At 29.3% G+C, this 20772-nt stretch overlaps 2 protein-coding genes across 7 annotated transcripts in view; one reads left to right on the top strand and one right to left on the bottom strand.

Moving 5' to 3' along the window:
• Window positions 1–20772, bottom strand: part of LOC119671570 (ecotropic viral integration site 5 ortholog) — a 33610-nt gene that overhangs the window by 11309 nt on the left and 1529 nt on the right. The window lies entirely within an intron of this gene.
• LOC119671572 (sphingosine kinase 1) lies at window positions 4892–7407 on the top strand. The gene has a single exon (XM_038082270.1). The coding sequence runs from the start codon at window positions 5379–5381 to the stop codon at window positions 7317–7319; it is 1941 nt and encodes a 646-aa protein (XP_037938198.1). The 5' UTR covers window positions 4892–5378; the 3' UTR covers window positions 7320–7407.

The raw sequence follows: 20772 nt of genomic DNA, 5'->3' as shown, positions 1-20772 counted from the left end.
GGTAAACATTTTAATTATCATTAACGAAAATGTAAAAATTTATATCCAATTTCATACTTCTTACAACAGATATTAATTAAGTCATTAAATAATTTTAAAAAGTTCGAATAATTTTATAATCAATTTTTAAACAGTCTTTACGTATAATACGTTTAGCTCTAAAGCTCAATGGTTAGTTTACGTTTTTAATAACAGATGGTCAGATCAATATAATTAAATTTATGCTTAACACCTTTATGGCTAATAACATTTTCGATAGATTATCCAATGCGTTGCAAACAACTTTTCAATTTTCATATACTCATATATGTGAATATTACTTATTAATTAAGAAAATTAAAACCGTCGATGTTTATATCATAATTTTTTTGGACAACCAAGGTACTACAATATTTCTGGTAGCTAAGCTCCAGTTCATGTGGTCACCTGTATGCAGGGAGTTATCGGGCAACTGCAGGGTAGATGAGCTTACCAAGGCTGGCATTTTGCTGTCTAATATCCATATGTCGGACATTGGTATTCGACTTGCAAAGGTCAAGCTGACAATCAAGCAAAAATATCTAAGTTTAGCTAAACAAACTTAGGTAAATGAGAGCACCTGTCAGATTTTAAAATAGACCTGGTCTAAAATGTATAAAAAACGTACCAGAGAACTGCTTTAACTAACCAGCTGAGCACTACAGTATCGGTGTTGACTGGTCGCTGTTTACTGGCGAGATACGTTATGAGAGTCGGTCTACTCTACTATGAATTTTGTCAGGGTTATGGCACTGTTGTAAGCTGGTGGAATTGTGATGGGAAGGAAATTATACTTCAACTCAAATGTTACTGTCAATATTGGTTAAGAGAAGATATAAAATATTTTGGGTCCCTTTCCTACAAAATTAGCCAAGTCAACTTGGCTAAGTTTATAGATTTGTCAGGTTGATCACTTCGATTTGAATGGTGGTCGTTTAGTAAAACCTTTTGGTCTGTGTTTGAACAACGCTAAAGCGTGGTATCACAACGGGCCATTATTTGGGTTTACATGGGTTTTGGACACAAGACCGTCATTCCAACCAAAATTTTCCTAAGTAAACTAGGTAATTACTTTATATTATATTTTTTATATTATACTATTTTAGAACTGCAAATAAATCGAAAATTTATATGAAATTCCAAATATCATCATCGTCATTAATGGCAGAACAATTCTAGTTGAAACTTGACCTCTCAAACTGCATATATATTGTTTTATGATTTTATTTTGAAATTAGATATAAATATGTTACAAATAAATATGTTAGATATAAATATGTTACATAGGAAGATGAAATGTAAGGTAGATAATATTCTTAGTTAACTTTTGTTTTGATTCTGTTCTTATAAAAATGCAAAAATGTCCAATAACTTTGAAGGCAAGTTAAGAACTGAAATAGAAACAAAAACTGTAAAGAAACTTCAAATCATACATTTGAAATTTTTCTACCTGCCTCAGAAACTCACAGAACCTATTTTAATTAAAGATCTTTTTAAAAGTATTGGCGCATATTTAGATATATATATATACATATATTTAAATCTGTGAATATTATTTTATTAAAATATTTTCCAACTTGATATGTTTGTTATATATTATGTTAACTTTAAAAAATTTAAATTTTAAAGTCAATAAAGTTTTTGTTTACCATCTTAAAATAAATAAAAGATATAAAATAAATAAAAAGATATAAAATAAATGAAAAAAGTGCGTTTTTATTATTTTATTTACTAACAAAATTAATGAACAAAATGCTTCGGAAAACTTGATAATATAATAAATTAATTATATATCAAAATCTGATTTTTAATCCAAATATTTGTTTTTTTTTTTGTCCGACAATCACTATTGGTCTTTAGAATTAGCAATATATTGCCATGCCATTGTTTATATAACGCAAAAATATTTAAGTCTGATTAACTTGTGTATTTCTATCTATATACACTCGTAGATATGTGTTTTAAAATACATAGCCACACATTAGTGTAAACTAATCGTTAGCCAAAAATAATAAAAATTTTGCTATAACTCATGTGAGCTTTTTTTTTGTTTACATTTACTTGAATGTATTTTTTTTCTTTTTTTGTTGGAAAATTAAAATCAGTACAGTAACAATTTGGTATTTCTAAAGACCCACTAGGTTACCTAACCTAATCTAACCTAAAGACTCACTAACGTCACGAAATTTTATCTGTTGTAATTGGCGTACTCACATCAGGCGAAAATAAATGAAAAAATTAGTCACTTTCTACTTCAGATAGATAAAAACACTGATTTTTCCGAAAATTACCAATTACCGACACGTCAATAAACATATTGTTAACAATGGACTGACACCGCATTGCAGAGGAGACAAGCTAATGAAGGCGATTAAATTGATATGAAAACTTTTGCAAGACCAAAACGAATGACGAGAACGAACTGTTACCGATTGTTGGAACTGTTGTGCGGCAATGGAGAATTTTTACATACAAATATTATTTGTATATCTATAGAAATAGAACAGACTGTTATTTTTATTGTTATCATTTTGAAAGGCTTACGCAGACTTACACAAAACGATAATAAAACTAAAAAGTAATACTCAATTTGAAATTGAGTTTTAAAAGCTTTAATAGTGGCTCCCAACTTCTTAACAATAGACCAAACAACACTTTACCTTCCCAAAACAAAAACTTAGATAATATTCAAAAAAAAAAAATACTAATACGTAAGTTTATAGTCGGTCAAATCGACATAAATTAAATGTAATTTGAAACATCTTCACTTTAAAAGCTACAATTTTTTTTTATCTTTTATAGACACAAATAATAAAATTGCAAAAAAATTATATGTAAACACTAAGTATGGAAATGTTTTGAGTAACATTATATATATATATATACATATATATGTACAGCACAATAAAATCATACAAAAAAATATTAATAAAAAAAAACAAGTTTCATAAGTAAGCAAAACTCAGTTTGAATAAACTGAGCTTGAAAAACTACGTAATATTTTAAGTCATCATATTTTATGGGGACTTGAAATAAATTGCAAAAACTCGCGAACTCGGTTTAAGATACTCAGTTTGAGTATCTGAGTTTGTAAAATGAGTTTATCCAATTTCCATAAAGTTAAACGACTATTTTATACAAAGACTTACATTTTTTTTATATAGCACCAATTTTGCGCACTTTTCTTTGTAAGCAAAAAGATTAGATGGCTGGACGTGTTCTGTCACTATAAAAAAAAACAAATTCGCTATCGTCTATACTACAATCATACCATAATAATGGTAAACACTAACACTTTTAGAATGTTACAAAATTTGGATCTAGATACAGGATCAAGTACTTAGCTAATAAGTATTAGTATGAAGGTTTGCGAACTACCCACACTTTACTAAGGAAAACGTTTAAATATATATATGTAAATATATAAAGGACAACTTGAAAATATTATTAATACATAACATGATTCAATGGTAAAGTGAAGTATGGATAAAATGATGAGTTGTCTTATGTAAATGTTATACGAGTAGTATTGCAGTAATTTCTGCGTGTGGTTGTTACTGGTTCGTCTTATTGACTCTGCAACTGTCTAGATATTGAGTCTCGTCATTCACTGCAACTATCCCTAAGTATGTCATCATTACTAATATATCATGGGGCTTTTATGACTCTGTCGTTTAGGTTAGATTCTATTTAGAGTTTTTGTTGACGTCAAACCTATTCAGACGAATGATATTAACATTCTAAAACCCCGCATTTCAGTCCCTTTTTGAGCTCAGCTTATATTCATCAAAATTTTATAAAATTTTGATCATTATAAGCTGAGCTCAACAAGGGACTGAAGTGCGGGGTTTTAGAATTTTTTAAAATTTTATAAAATTTTGTCAGCATATCAGTGAAGATTTAACCAAACTGTCAATAAAAATTTTTTTAATACCCTTAGTTAATTGATGTAGTTGATTATTAATTGAACTAACGAGTTTGCATATAACTGCCAATTACTACTTTTAAGAATTTCCAATTAATTGTTATAGTCGATTATTAATGATACTAATAAATATTAATTTTTAGCATACGCCTTGACTGGATTATTGTTTATCACTTCATTAGACTAAGCAATAGTTTTCAATTATATATTTAGATTTTTATATATTAACTTAAAGAGGCTACACTTTCCAAATATAAACTAATTAGCCCGCAAAAACTATGCTAATGAATAGGGGATGGGTCTCGTTTAAAAGGGAGTGCTTTAGTCTATATATTACATAGTTAGTGACTTGTAAGAGACTTGGTTACACCATTTCGAAGACGATCAGTTTGACGAAGCATAAAGCATTTCATCTCCTTATCACAACACAAAAAAAAAATTCCACTTAATAATGATAAAATGTTATTGTATGACTAATATTTAAAGATAAAAAAATTTTTATAGAAAAAAAAAATTTTTTTTAAATTCTATTGTAAAATATGGTTATTCGTAGCAAGCTAAGTATGCCGATCAAAAATGTAGTGTCAAGGTAATATATAAATTAATTACAATAAAAAGAGAGAAAAACTCATAATCCGAGGCTCGACTGAGCTGCTCAAAATGCAAAGTAAAAAAGCTCAAATTTAAAACTGTAAACAAAACAACAAAAAACGAATCTCAGTGAAATGAAAAAGTTATTAACAATTGACAAAGTTTATAAAGCGCGGAACTATGGTCAAAACACAACGCGGAGAACGATAAGTTAGCCAAAGCCTTTGAATGTTTGGATAATTATTGCTAGACACATGACAAATGTGCGAAGTTTATTTTAAAAAAGTAAATAAATAAATAAATAAAAACTGGTAAATTAACTAATTAAAAAATTAAACTACCCAACAAACGCACAAAACAATAACAACAGCAACAACAACAGCAGCAACAACAAATATTAAAGAAAATATAAGAAAAATATAAATTAATCAGAATGTAAATTGGTGGGGAGTACTAAGCTCGCAGGTGTTTGTTCTTATCTGTAAGGTGCGAAACAGATAAATAAAAACTCAATCGAGAACTCCGAACATATCGGAACAAATTAATTCGATTTAGAAATATCGAATAAAACCAATAAAAAATCAACTATAAACAAAAACAACAACTGCGAAAAGAAACAATCTACATTAGAAAACAGCTTTTTTGATAAGCCTTTCTGTTTCGAAAGCGAGTCATAATTACTTACTTTCAGTGGAGAAAACAAAGCGCATGTAAACGGTGGTGTAGCAGGGCAAAGTGAAATTGAACGGTGAAAAACATAAAAATTTCAAGAATTAGACAACTTGATTTTTATGTACAAATACATTGCGGAAGCTTCGAATTTAAAAAATAGCAAATAATAGCAATGACCTCAAACGATTACATCACAGGTAACGGTTCCAGCACTGCAACTAAACGCAGTTCCATAACTGTTAACCGTAATGGCGCCGCCCCACCAATTGAGTTGAGTGAAAACTTTTACATTATCAACAAAAGGAAGAGTAATGTTAAAATACAAGTTAAGCTGAACGGTGCTGGCATATATTTACGTCGGGAAACGGAAGAAAGTGACCAGATTAATGAACAGCTTATACGCCTCGAGGATATAATAGGCAGTCGGTACGGTTTACGTATAAAGAAAAATAAAAGTGCACTTCGTTCCTGCAAACGCATATCGGACGTTGAAGACGACGGTAGTGTAAGTGCCGCGGGTGTGGGAGCTAATGGAGAACCTCAAAAAGATAGTAGTGCTTACTTGTATATTTACGCTTATGTTAAACGCGAGAAACCTTTCCGACGTAATCAAACAGTACGCATATTACGTTTTCGCACACATGAAACATACGAACAAAACCTAAAAATAGCAGAACGTTGGCATCACGGAATACGTATCAATAAAGATGGATCACATAATTGGGCCATGGAACGTAGGCAGCTATTGATATTGTTAAATCCTAAATCGGGTTCAGGAAAAAGTCGTCAACTATTTCAGAACCAAGTGGCACCTGTGCTCAAAGAAGCAGAAGTATCTTATGATTTGCAAATAACTACACATTCAAACTTTGCAAGGGATTTGGTGCGAACACGTAAGGATCTGTTGAAACAATATAGTGGAATATTAATTGCTTCAGGTGATGGCTTATTCTATGAGGTACTTAATGGTTTAATGGAACGTAGTGATTGGCGTTTGGTTAGTCAACACATGCCGCTTGGTATAATACCATGTGGTTCAGGTAATGGTCTAGCAAAAAGCATAGCGCATTTGTATAATGAACCTTACGAACCGAAGCCCATTCTGCATGCTACATTGGCTTGTGTTTCTGGGAAAACAACGCCTATGGATATTGTGCGTATAGAATTCGGTAAAAGTGCAAAGAGCACAGAAATTTATTCGTTTCTCTCAGTTGGTTGGGGACTTATAGCTGATGTAGATATTGAAAGTGAACGTTTACGTTCGTTGGGTGCTAAACGTTTTACACTTTGGACTATTAATCGTTTAATAAGTTTGCGTACGTATAAAGGAAAACTATGGTATCTACCCTGGGAGAAGGAGAGTAATGATAAAAAAGTATCAATTAATAACCATAACAAAGCCAATGATAATGTGACAATAAATAATGGAAATTGCTATGAAGACGTAAAGCCACAGAATGAGTTTGTAGATACAACAGAGTTTCATGATATTCTCGAAATACCTGAGGTTGATTTGGAAAATGATGACGAATTCGAGGATGCTATGTCGTTAAATGCTAGCTCACATTTAAATGTGAATAGCTGGAACTCAGCTATCTCAAGGCAAACTGCTTATTTTTCACTTGGTGGGCAGAGCAGTATACGTTCACGTCGCAGTATTTTAAGCAAAATTGAAACCGCCAATGCAGAACTGGAAGCGAAACCACCTACAGCTACAATACCATCATTGAGTATGCCGCTTTCTACTGATACTTGGCGATACGAGGAGGGCGAGTACGTTATGGTGCATACTGCTTCTACAACACATTTATCCAGCGATTGTCTTTTCGCACCAGAGTCTCAATTGAATGATGGGATTATTTATATGGTGATTATACGTGCAGGCGTCAGCCGTTCTCAGCTTATTCCCTTTTTCTTGAATCTAAGCACTGGAACACATTTGCCCGAATCACCCACAGAACATATACAAGTGATTAAATGTCGAGCTTTTCGTATTGAACCCCAAGGTGAAGAAGGCATTATTACTGTAGATGGTGAGCGTATCGAGTATGGCCCGATACAAGGGGAAATATTACCAGGTGTAATTAATGTTATGGTACCAAATGGAAAGTAGTTATACAAGAGGTACAATATAGTATATAGATTTGTATAATATATGTATTAGTGCACAAAGCATTTTTGTGATATAAATTTTAATATTGTAAATAGGTTGAGATATAATGTTTTTTATGGAATATGAGAATTTTGTTTGTTATACTGAAGTTATAGACAATAAAGTTTTAAAATTAATTTTGTTTGATTTTTATTAACAATTGATACAGGACAGGCCATTAAAAAATATTTTAGTTTATTTCTATTGACGTTTATAAGTTGTGTTTTCGATTAGATTGTTACAATTTTAAATATCTCACGAAAATAGCTACATTTTTTTTTGTTATTAGTGGTTTTACTAGTCTTTGCAGCTTATTTGTTTATTTGGTTTGATTATCTTAATATGATAGCAACGAAAATTCCATGTTCTTTAGTTATTTTATAAATGTTAGAAAGGAATCTTGATTACGGCGTTTTATAATCTTTATTGCATTTTCGAATTGCAACATGTAAATTTCGAACACAGATTATTAGTTTCTTGGTAGTCGTTACGATGTACTCAAGACTTTTTAATATAATGTGTTTTTAGTACATTACCCTCAGAAACTTGAAAGTGGCGCACATGATTATAAACACATTGTTATTAATCTTTTAGAAGTCTTATAATCTTATTTTTTTTATTTTTTAATGATTTATCAGAAAACGTTTTTGTTTCAGTTTAAATAAAACATAAGCATTTATTAAAAAAACAATCTAGATACTTTGAACCTTTTTCAAATAATGAAAGACGAACGCACCTAATGACGATTTATGTGTATTAATTTTTTATATGAAGTCTCTGTTATGTTATAATGTGTAAACATATAAGCTAAGGATTTTCAAAAAAAAATTCAAAAAAGAAAGCTATTGTTTATATATATAATACGAGTATATAAAACGTCGTTTGAACTGCATGACACTGACATTAGACATCCATAGATGGATTAAAAATCAAAATTTATGGAGTATACATTATATACATGTAATAGAAATTTTTGTAAATTTTACAGGAGAAGTAGTAGTTTTGAACGTTTTTTGAAGTATGTAATTTGTAATCATTATTTTTATAGTTGGTTTGGTGGTAAATCAGCGAGAATATTTTCTCCTGCGCTTGTATATTTTCGTTTATCTATTTTACAGACATATTTATATAAGAAACTGCTAACTTTAAATCAGACATTAACTGAGACCGCATCTCCTTGTTGTGTTGTAGGGGAATCAATAAATCGCTTATGTCAAATTGGCTTTCTATTGAAACTGCCTCTCACATTAGATTGCCTGAAACTATCACTGAAATTGCCTATCTCTATCATTTCGCTTTCTAGGTTATTCGGGTTGCCCAATGTGTACGATGAAGACGTAAGAGTAGAAATTAAGTTCAATGGACTGAATGGAGCAATACTGATATAGCTTAAATATTGAGGCATAAAAATGACAGCTAGTTAGTACTTACTTATAGAATTATAATTTTAAAAATGATGTAGTATTTAATTCGGTTTTAAAAGAATCACAGTACCCCTGAAAAAAACGGGGTTGTTTTCTATAGCCAATTACTTATTCCTATGATTAAAGTATTATAGTAGTAAATGTAAAATACTGTACAATCATTTTCAAGATAATAATATGCATATATGACGTTATTTAAATAAAAATTTCTATTTAATGATATGTCATCGTAAACAATGAAAAGTTATAACCTTGTACTGAGAGGTATTATTTGCTTACAATATTTACGATTCATTACAAATGTAGATTTTCGTGTTGACATGTCAAATTCTTCATACTAACTATAAACAAGGAATTAATTTAAAAATAATAAATTATTGAATAGATAATGCAATATGGAAATGATTTATAAACAAAACTGCGTTCCGTTTAGGAATATTTTATTTCTCTTTGAGTGTATCACCAACGATTTGTAATCAGAGATTGTCAGAGATTGAAAAACACTCAGAAGATAACAGCAACCACAAAATTTCGAAATAGAGTCGGAAAAAACAAGCATATTTTTAAGCACTAAGCCAATATATCAAATATTACAGCAAATATCGCTATTAATTATTTAATTTGAAATATTATGTACGTACATGTGTAGATATACCCGAGTAAAGCACATTCAACTTGCAGATCGCACACAATATTGTATGTAAAAAATATTTAATAAATAATATTTGTGCACATTTCCAGTCTGATTCATTCATAAACGCGTGCTGTTGAATTTATTTATTTTATTGTACTCTTCTGTATTTTTTTTTTTTTTTGTATATACATAGTATAATATATAGATAGTATAGATACATTTAAAAAATGTGTGTCGACATTAATGGTTTGTATAGGTATGTTTCTATGTGAGCATTAACATATGTGATTTCTTTTAAGAATATATTTCTTCGTCTCTCTTGTGTCTTAAACCCAGCACTTGGAACGTAGCTATAATTTTTTCATTTTGCTACAAAGCTTTCATTTAATTTATTTTTTTATTAATATTTCTTAAGCACGCTCAAAAATCCAAACGAAATTTGTAGACATACACACCAGCGGTATTAAAATCATATTGATTAGTCAGAAACCTGCTATTGCAGGTCATTTATTCATAAAAAGTAAGCCAAATGTTTTAGCCAAGCCAAGCCAACCAACAAAATCGTAACTTGTTTTTTTTTTTTTGGAATTGCTTGATACTCTTCAAATCCCCTACAATTTGAATCAGTACATTTAGTTAATGATGATTTTGGTTTAATATATTATAAACAAGTAACTTTATATCAGACATTCCTTATTAAAAATTATTTGAAGATTATTGAAGTTTAGCAGATAGAACTTATATTCCACAAGTCAACATTTAAGAACCTAATCTATTACAATAAACGTTAGTTAAATAAATGCATACATAGCACACATCCAAACCAATGCGAAAAAGAAGTCTAACTATATTGATAATAAAATGTTGTGACTTATTAAAAACTTGGACATAAAAGAAATGAGATAGTATAGTACGAAAACCAGTATAAATCGTTAAAAAGATTTAAGTCCATACTTTTTAGCTTCTTTCTGTAGTGTTTTATAACTCTAACTTGCGAAGGTATTAAAAGGTAACTTTTAATACCTGTACACAAATATAGAGCTGTTAAAGGGTGCGTCATTATTTCTTGTGGATTTCAGATTAGGTGACGAACTTTAGATGTTAACCACATTCATCATGACACTCACTTACGGAGTGTCAAACACAACCGAAGTCGTGGGCATCTGGATACTATGGTATCAAAATTTCACCTCCGGTGTGTAATAAATTTTAGTCGCTTTTTAATAGAGAGGAATAACTTACTTATGGAATATTAAGGGGCAAAATTTCAATAGGATGAGCAAGAAAGAGCTACTCAATAGGATAGATCAATTTCAATCTGTCGGGATTTCGTGTAAGGAATGTGGCATTAAAACGGTAAATGAATTGCTAATTATGAGAAGCGAAAATATGTCTTTTGATAAGCTACTGCAAGCCATTAACAATAAAAATATTGGTGCTATTAAAATAAAATACATATATAGTTTTGATATATTTAAAAAAAAATAAAAAGAAATGTCTTAGAATATAAAGTAATAGTTAGTTGGTAGACGGCCTTTAAGTTATGTTTTAAATTTATATGTAATTGAAAGATAAAGTAAAAAGTAAGTATACTTAAGTTACCCTGTATTATTGGAACTGACAATAAAATATATGAAAAATATATATTTTCAACTAAAATAATAAGAATATGTAAATCTAAAAATACTACCAAAGTAGTGTAAATGCATGTCGTATAGCAGGCCTTTTACTGAATATGGGTTTGTTGGTACACAAATGAATGCATCAGTTTTTATGTTGTGATACCACTTTAAAGCACTGTGTTTACAAAATATTAATCTCGATTCTAAAGAAGAAAATATTTTCTTAATGACTCATCTATGATAGTTTTCTTTACAACTAATAGATAATAAGTTATAAGGTATTTGAATTTTAGAATACACATACAAATACAGTTTAAATAGAATGTAGTATAAAATCTAAGAAAAAATGATTAAAACACGGACTCCCGATCTTTTATGGCATATATTCTTATTTATTGTATAACTGCTACAAGAAACTTCTTGGACGTATTAATCTTCTAAATATAATTGCCAATAATTATGATGCAGTTTTCGAATAGTATTATTATATAATATATGTATGTACACGAATAATCTAAATACTCTAAAATACTCTAAACTAAATACTCTTCAATATTGTATTACTAGATCCAAATTCGTATAACGTTGCTGAAATCTGTTATATATAACTTTATTTCAAGATTGATTCTTATATTTACAATAGTGAAATAAACATTTTTTGGATATCGTAGTAGAGAAATTAAACTATTTAGCCATAAACTAATGATGACTATTAAATTTAATTTTATAATGACATTTAAAAATACATTATAATGATTCTTTAAAACTAATTTTAATTTTAAATAACAGAGGTTATAATGAGAATTTTGCTAATCTCTACACATCTAAAAATACAACTATTCTGTATACTCATACTTCAGAATATTGAGTTGGTGGAAAGATAAGAAATGCCAAGATCATATTAAAAAACAAGTTTCTTTTAGGTAGATGAATAATGCTCCTGTGGTTATGATGTATAAGATTTAGTCGGTTTATGAATGTGGTTTGAAAATTGACGTAAAAGCGCCCATATTCAGCAATGTTCCATTTTTGAATAAAAAGTCATTATAGAAATTACTAAATAAGTCATAAACTTTGTTTACAGAATGTGTAGTCAAAATTAGCATTAACACTGTTACCTTTTATCAAATTGGTTAAAAATACACCTCATATATATTCTAAATTGTGAAATCCTTTTCTGATTTTCCGGACATACCTACTTAAAACACAATCTACTTAAGTCAACTATTTCGAGCAACTTTTTCCCACTACGCTATGTGCTAATGTAGCTTACTTCTTGAGATATCGAGGCGAGATATCGAAGTTACACAAACAATACGTAACAAGGGCAGGATATCCTTGAGTTTTCATGTAAAAATTTAAAGCTCGATATCTCGAAACTAAGGCTATATTGACATATAGTAGAAAGGGTTGTTCAAGATAGCTTTAATTATTAATATGGACGTGCTTATTATACGGTTAAAATTATTTATATTCTCAAAGGAAGCTTACAAATTCATATTCATAAACTGAGTGTTGTTTTGAGAACATCCCAAGAGTTTAATGGAATATCTCAATTTACTGAGATATAGGATTTGTTATCAAAAAAACGTGCTCTTCAAAAAAAACAGCGATTTGTACGGTTCAAATCGTTTCGAATCTGATAGAAAGAATATTATTTATTGAAAAATATCTTTTAAAGGTATTATTATTCAAAAAATAACAAAAATTTTTATAAAAGTATAGGAAGGAAATTGAGGTTTCAAAAAAAATAAAAAAATTTGAATCCATTGAAGTATAATAGCACGTTAGATACCGAATGAAAAGATATGTAATAAAATATTGGAAATTATTTGGGAGAGTATATCTCTAAGTCCCCACTGGATATGTCATTGTGCTGTGAAGTATATTTTTATACGTTTAAATATTTAGTTTGTTCAGACGTTGCTTAAAATTATTTAAATTGTAAATACATTCATGATTCACTGAAGCTCTCCGATACTTTTATCGAAATTTATAATGTAATACTCATATAAGTGATATTATCAGAGATCGTTTGTTTTCGCTACTTTGTACACACATATAGTATATGTATTTCTTCAACTACCAAATAGCAACGTAAAAACCGAAAATTGCATATTTGCACGCTCTTCAAGCAGTTTGGAATTTGAAAAACTATATAGATAGGATCGCCTAGTTGTTAAGTTGTAGGATTGATTGCTCGTTTGTTTACAATACAATAAATCGTTTAAAATTTCCATATTGCCAAAAATTGTTTACGATTTAATCATTGTAATTAATTTTAATTATAAATTACAATTTGTCCTGCCACTAACACAAAAATATTATTTTCTGTTGCCATGGCGAACGACCTATCTTCCACTTCGATATAACAGCCAACAATTTTGTTGTGTGCTCATTAACCCAATTAAATTGGTTGTTGGCTACAATTCATAATTTTGAGCTTCATTCTGCATGAGTAGGTATCCTCTATAGACGCTTCCATAACCACGTTTTCGAATTTTCTGTGTAAAGTAATTAGTTATAATTGCATATCATGTCAGTTAGTTGGCAATTGCGATATTGTATCTTCCAAACGGTCGTGGTTCTACTCTCACTTGAAACAACTTGCACTAAAATTTACGAATGACGTTCAATTGTTTAGTGAAATTAACTTTGTTACTAAATACTTTAACAAATTATGTATTGTGTAATTAGTTTTTCTATTCATTAGGTAGGTAGTATATAAAATAAGTTGAATCAAGGCCATTGTTAGTCATAGGAACGTGCAACGAAAAAGTGGTTAGTGCATATATTTTTATTTTAAAGAAAGAGAAGAATATTTTTAATCAACTTAAATAAAAGTACATTTTATTACGTCAATTTTTATTTTAAATATGACAACATTTAATTTGCTGACAGACTCCTTCCTGTACATTTGCTCATTAAATTTTAGAAAATATTTGCAACGTCTACAAAATATCTGACTTGGCAAGAACAAAATAAATAAAGAAATAATCTTGGTTATAGAAATTTCGTAATTCAAGCGAACAATCCAGTTAGTTTAAACTCTACAATTGCAATTAATTTTGCTAAAATTAACAAAATGATGACCCTTTCTATTTTTTAATAAAATTAATCGATTTTTTAGTAGTACCTTCTGCTCAAAAAGTAATAGGATTTTGTTGTTTGTTAACTACTCCTAAAGTAATAGACCTTTTCCAAAAAATTTTTTTTTGTTATGTTGGTACACCCTTTCTTGACATATGGTACAAATTTGAGCGCCATCTGTCAATTAGTTTGTTTACAGCAGCTGTTGTGAGACTACCTTAAGTGCATTTAGCGATTTTTACTATGAAAAATTCTTGTTGTACGCGATTTTTTGACCAAACACGGCACCACTGTCATCGCTCAGGCACTGTATTCGCCAGATCTGGATCCGTGCGACTTTTTCCTGTTCCCGAAACTCAAATTGCCCCTTCGTGGTGAGCGTTTTGAGTCGATTGAATCGGTAAAAGAGAATTCGCTGAAGGAACTAAAAGCCATACCTTTACGGGTCTAGGAAAAGCTTATGGAAGATTGGGTTAAGCATTGGCATATGTGTATCGCTTCAGAAAGAGCATATTTTGCTTTATTTACAAAATCCGAGTACTTTTTAAGCAGAAGGCATCTAGCTATAATATCCCCCTCTGGATTTTGAAATGAAAACACTTTGAAATTTTTACATAAGAAGAAACATAGACACTTTCTTTGTATAATAGACAAAGTAATAGACATACTAATATAATAGTTTCTATGTATAAAAAGTATAAATATATTTTATAAAAATTATAAAACTATTATTATTTCAAAAAACCTTTAAAACACAATTACATTAGTAATAAAAATAGTTTAAAATCCTTATTTAAGTCTAACAAATCTCTAATTTATAGATTTCATCTCTGTAACGGAATTTCTGACGGTTTGTAAAATATTCCTCTGCAGTAGATATAACCTCTAACTTTGATTAAAATGATTTTGAAGGGTCGGATTTTTTTAGGTATGAGAAAAGGCAGGCCACTTATATGGATCGAAACCAGTGGTTAATTGGTTTTACAATATTTATGTGATAGGATCCACTGTAAATTATATATATTTAAAATTAAAATTACAGAGCACCTACTGTAATTTCAGTTATTTTCTTCCAAGTGCAGTTCAGCAAATTCATGTACCATTAATTAATTAATTAATTAATAACATTAATGTTGTTATTAATCTGCACTATAATTTTTTTGATGATTTTCAATTAAAGCATATGTTGTGCATGTCCATAGTATGTATCTAAATTGTGAATTGTACAATGAGATATAAAAACGAAATCGAAAACTTCCAGCTGCGCACGATACGAGTATGAGTACTTTATGGATAAGAGTAGCCACTTATCCATCATTGGATGCACTTCAAAATCGAATAAACGAATAAATGCAGTAATGCAAGTAATTAATCTCAAAACCGTCGTATACATAAAAAATTAGACATCTATTATAAAAAAGAAATTAATTAAAACGAAAATGAAGACTTCAAACCATGTAAAAAGTGAAATGAAAAAATTATATAAAAAGTAATATCAAATTATTTTGTGGTGTACAGAAGTAAATGGGTTATAATTGAAATAACAAACTTGAAATAAAATTACGAGTATATTAAAGTCTTATCTCAATGTTTGTGTTTGTTGCGGAATACAATATTACAAAATTAATAACATTTTTTTATTGAAAAACTCCTCAAGAAGCAAAATAAATAAAATTGGGGGCGTTCAGATAAGGACAAAGCTGCCAGTGAATACTGTGAAGACTTAATAACGAATTGAATTGAGACTAATGAATGAGAAAAAATATTGCTAATAAAAGTCGGGAAGTGGGGAAGTGGGTAGGGAAGTTTTGTAAACAATTTTATGGGTATTTTTTAGTGGTAGAAAGGTAACAGCAATAATAGTTTAACAATAAGTGCAGAAAAATAAGACCAACAAAAAGCAAAGGCAGCTAAAAACAAAAACAGATACACAATCGTAAATGCAGATACAATTACGAAATACTGCAGATACACTTTATACAACTTCACAGCGTACAGATTACCGCCACTTCAGCAAATATTCAATATATTCCGCGCTGTGTTGGAGGGTATATCGCATAGAAAAAATATTATGGTAAAGTGATATCGCATATATCAAAGCGAGTTTAAAAAGTGTACGAGTTGGCAGCGTTGCAGATGCTTAAAACCTGAAGCAGGGCAGTTGGCCAATATGAGACACGCGCATTTATGAAAGACGCAGTTCACAGACACAAAGCAGTATAGTAGGATTTGTTGGAATGAGCCACGGTGACTAGCAATTAAAACGGGTAGCAGAAAAGTATCTGCAGCTTTTATAATGAGAATTTGGAAACAGCGACACCAAATGCTTTGTTGTAGTTGTTATTGTAGGCGATTAAAAAAATTCGATTTAACGGAACGGCACAATAACTCACTTCAAAAACTTGATAAAAAAAAATTATATAAAAAGTCGCACAAAACAACTGCGGCACAATATTTTTAAGGTAAACGAAGTCTGTTTGTTTGACCTGTTTTTTTTTTTTTGCATTATGGGTTGAAAGCAAAAGAAAAATAATACAAATAATGTCAATAAAGTCTTTTAATACGTAGTTTAAGTTTTTAATGAATTTAGTACTCTATAATGAATGTGTGCTACATTTTATTCAACTTTATTTGATATATTCTTAGTAATATAGTTAAACGAAAATTGAAAGAATCAACGTTATTTAGATATCTATAAGACGACCCCTCTTAAATAGGATCTTAAATAGTGATTACAACAAGATGCCGCATAGAGATATCAATTTTGTGGTCAGATCACTGACGGGTCACTGTCAGACAATTAGGTTAAGAGATTATATATTCACTTTAATTACGCTTGCTGTCGCTACGAGGAAGAAGAGTCAAGTGTTACAAATGTATTTTATTACTACCCAAAGCGTGAACATGTTGGAAGTATGTTCATTGAAATCTTAGTCAATAACAACATCTCCTCTTGAAGAACTTTATGGGAGTTCTTAAAAGTTCCAATGGTTCGAGTATTGAACATTAACATAAAAGGTCAATAGGCTGAAGTGAACAACTAGGATCATCATTATAACTTATATAGAGTCAATATTCTGTGTTTGAACCATTTTACATAATTGCAATTAAACTAATACAAGCAAGACAAATGTCATATTCTAACTACGATGGACATCATCAACTCTTGTGAGTAAGAATAATACTTCAGAGTGGAAAAGATTGGAAAGTCTCGTGAAATCAATAATTATTTTAAGAATGATGAACAAATTTTTTAGCTCTGGAGTATAATCCTAAGATAAATATCAAACCTTGTTGTAATTTTCTTTTTTTTTTCAGATTTTAATATTTGTTAACCATAAAAAAACAAATATATTAACTATATTAGTTTGAATTTTACAAAATATATGTGTATCGAAAACACTGTTAAACTAACAATTTTAAATACAAATGTATCTTTGAAAAGCATACTTATTTGTAATCACAGTTGAAAATTGTTTTCAATGATCAACAATTAATTGTTTCATACCACACAAAAATCTAACCTTAATTGGTCTCAGACTTCATCTCATTGGTACATTGAAATTTGTTTCTGGACATTGATGCACGTTAGATCTAATCTGACGTTACTGAGCTTTGTCTCTGTATCACCTAGGTATCACCTAAGTTGTTAAATAATTTTACCGAGGTGTTAAGCCTCTTGACCATTTATTTAGAATTGATTATTTGTATAATGACCTCTAATTTCATCTGTCCAATGTGATAAGGTTCTCAATAATTGATTTAAATTAAACTCAAACTATGTGTATACATCAATAACCCCTCATATATTATTCCCCTATTCACAATTTTACTTCACTAATCCATTGCTCAACAACAACATAAAGATGCAGTACAAAAGATCTGTTAATGTTGCTAATACTCTGATTCAACATATGATTCAGAACAGAACTTATGAATTTATTATTATTATTACATTCATATTCACTGAATATGTGATTTTATCAAAGAATCTAAGGTACAGAATATTGTCACTTTCATGCAAATAGAATACCAATTTTATTTTAATTGTGGATGCTGCGGTTAGCGCTTACAGACCAACACAATTTACAAATAAAGATAAGTTATCCTATATAACATATTAAGTCTAACATTCATAATGAAAACAATAGAGCTAAACTGCTAAAAATTGCAGCTAATTTGAACTGCACTGACTTGCAACAATGACAGCATCTACGACTCAAGACACATAATATCATAATATTCGCAAATAACAATGAAATTATTAATGGCGTGGATGATGAATGTCTATGCATCTGATAAAAATGCATATGCATTTATGGCTTGGTACTCGTGTGTAGTATGAAATAAAAATTACAAGCAAATGCCGAGTTCAATGCATCAATATGTTGCAATCGAAAATTGCGGAAATATTTCTACAAAATGATTAGAAATTGTATACGATAAGGAAAAAATAGATTAACAACAAACTAGCAAAGCAATAATGACAGATGCGAAAGACTTTAAGTACCAACTTTTTGAAGAGTGAAAGTAAATGTTTTTGAATAGGAAACAAACATAATAAAATATATAAAATAATTACGATATTAACTATTATTGTCTGACATTTGATTTCATTAATTATTTTTAGTAAAAACAAAATGACTAAAAAGTTTCTAAGCCATTGTTTTTAATTATATATTCAAATATTTAAGTTAACATTGCAATTTGACTATCCTATTGTAACTTAAATCGAGTTATTCAAAATAAAATGATTGCTAACAATCTAACCTTACAGCTTTCTTTAAATGTGATTTAAATGACAGTTAATATTTTTAACTAAAGAAAGCATTAAACATTAAACATATAATATATAAAGAAGAAGCTTCTCAATATCTATCGTCTAACCTCAATCTGATTAGTTAACTTGGTTCCACTGCTGGAAAATTAAAGTTGCCGCTAAAATCCCAGTAATTTTTCAATTAAGGAGGAGAGATTGTCAAGAGGTTTTACATGGTGGTTCAACAAATTATTCACAATTTTTAAATAAAAACTTCGTAAAGTATCTCGGCATACTTGTTATTAACTTTTAAAGATATTTATTTGACTATTGGAATTATTTTTCACCCAACAAATAGATGGTTTCCCACCATTAAGTTGAAAAAGAACGTATATATATTTCAGAATTCAAAAAATTTAACTTAGTTATACAAAGCCACTGTCGTTAACCTATAACGATTCACTTAAAACGGAAATTGAACAATTTTGTTAATACTAAAATAATTTTTAACATTTTACGTAAAATTTAAATACTTGATAATTATATCTCGTGTAATGGCGTTATATATAATATGAATATATATTTTATTGGAACGTGAGTAGAAATATTCTTCAAGCATTTGATAAGAGTTTATAAAGTCCGCATTCATAAATATGGTTTTAGTTTATCTTTTTAATTTTGACACGCTGTGTTTTAGTAGTAAATCAACAACAGATATAAATATATAAACTAATTTAACATAAAAATTCTTAATTTTAAATACAATTCATAATAAAAAAGTATATAACATATACTATACTTGTAATATATACAGAAACAATTAAATTAAAATCTTCAGATTAGTATACTACTAAGTGTTCTCGATAAATTGAGAACGCAAGGAAGAACACATCAATGTTCCAATAAAGTATATATAATCTTGAGTAACTCGACAGCGCAAATTTATCGAACGCCTATCTGTTTTAACGGAAATCAGTCTATAAGTTTTTAATATATACAATATACAAATGAAATTTTGTATGCAGAGTTCTTCAATATATTCTGTAATATTTATTGGAATGACCACTATCGGATGACTATATTCCATATAGGTGTGTAAAGTAAGTTAAACATTCAGAACATATGACTTTTTACTACATATTAAACTATTGAGTAGTTATTTGATGCTAAAACAATGCAGATAATTATTATTATTATCTTTAATAATTCTCATTGAAATTAGCTTAATCTTTTATGGGATTTTATAGAAAGAAAGAGCAAGAATGTGCCAACCATTCGAATACAAACTATCCGAAAATTATGAGAGCTTTTTTACAGATTACATCTCGGTTAAAAGTAAAAATGGATATTCTCTTCCATACAAATTTTTTCGACTCTTCACACAAAAAAATTATCTCTTATAGTTAAATAACTTTAAAATGATACACAACCCTTTGACATGCTATATCTTGATTATTGAAATGGATCGGATCTACCTTGGTTCGACTGAGAAAATTTAACAACCTTGATAGGTTTCTTATTAAATTTAATACTTCTAACATACTGTTGCTAAATAAACAGCTTTATGAGGTGAATTTATTTATATACATTGTTCCATTATTCTATCTAGATCGTGTTCCAGAAGTCCGAAGGTTCGTCTATTACTATTAATAATTTCTTTTACCTGCAAATGCGTATAGAGACTCGTTTCTGGTATTAATTATACATGATTTTTGCAAATTATAATGGCAAGTGTTAATGTATGAACGGATTTACAGTTTTTTTCGCATAATTGTACTTAACATGTTTTATAAGCCTACATTACCGAAAAAAAAGAAAAAAAAAAAAAACAAGGGGAAGCATTTATGGTTGCGCCTATACAAAAACGCTTAAGTGCAAATTCAAG

This window comes from Teleopsis dalmanni, chromosome 1 (genome assembly GCF_002237135.1).
Source record: "Teleopsis dalmanni isolate 2A chromosome 1, ASM223713v2, whole genome shotgun sequence".
NCBI classification, from domain to species: Eukaryota; Metazoa; Arthropoda; class Insecta; order Diptera; family Diopsidae; genus Teleopsis; species Teleopsis dalmanni.
Note: the sequence above shows the minus strand (reverse complement) of the source record. Positions and strands in the feature narration are given on the sequence as shown.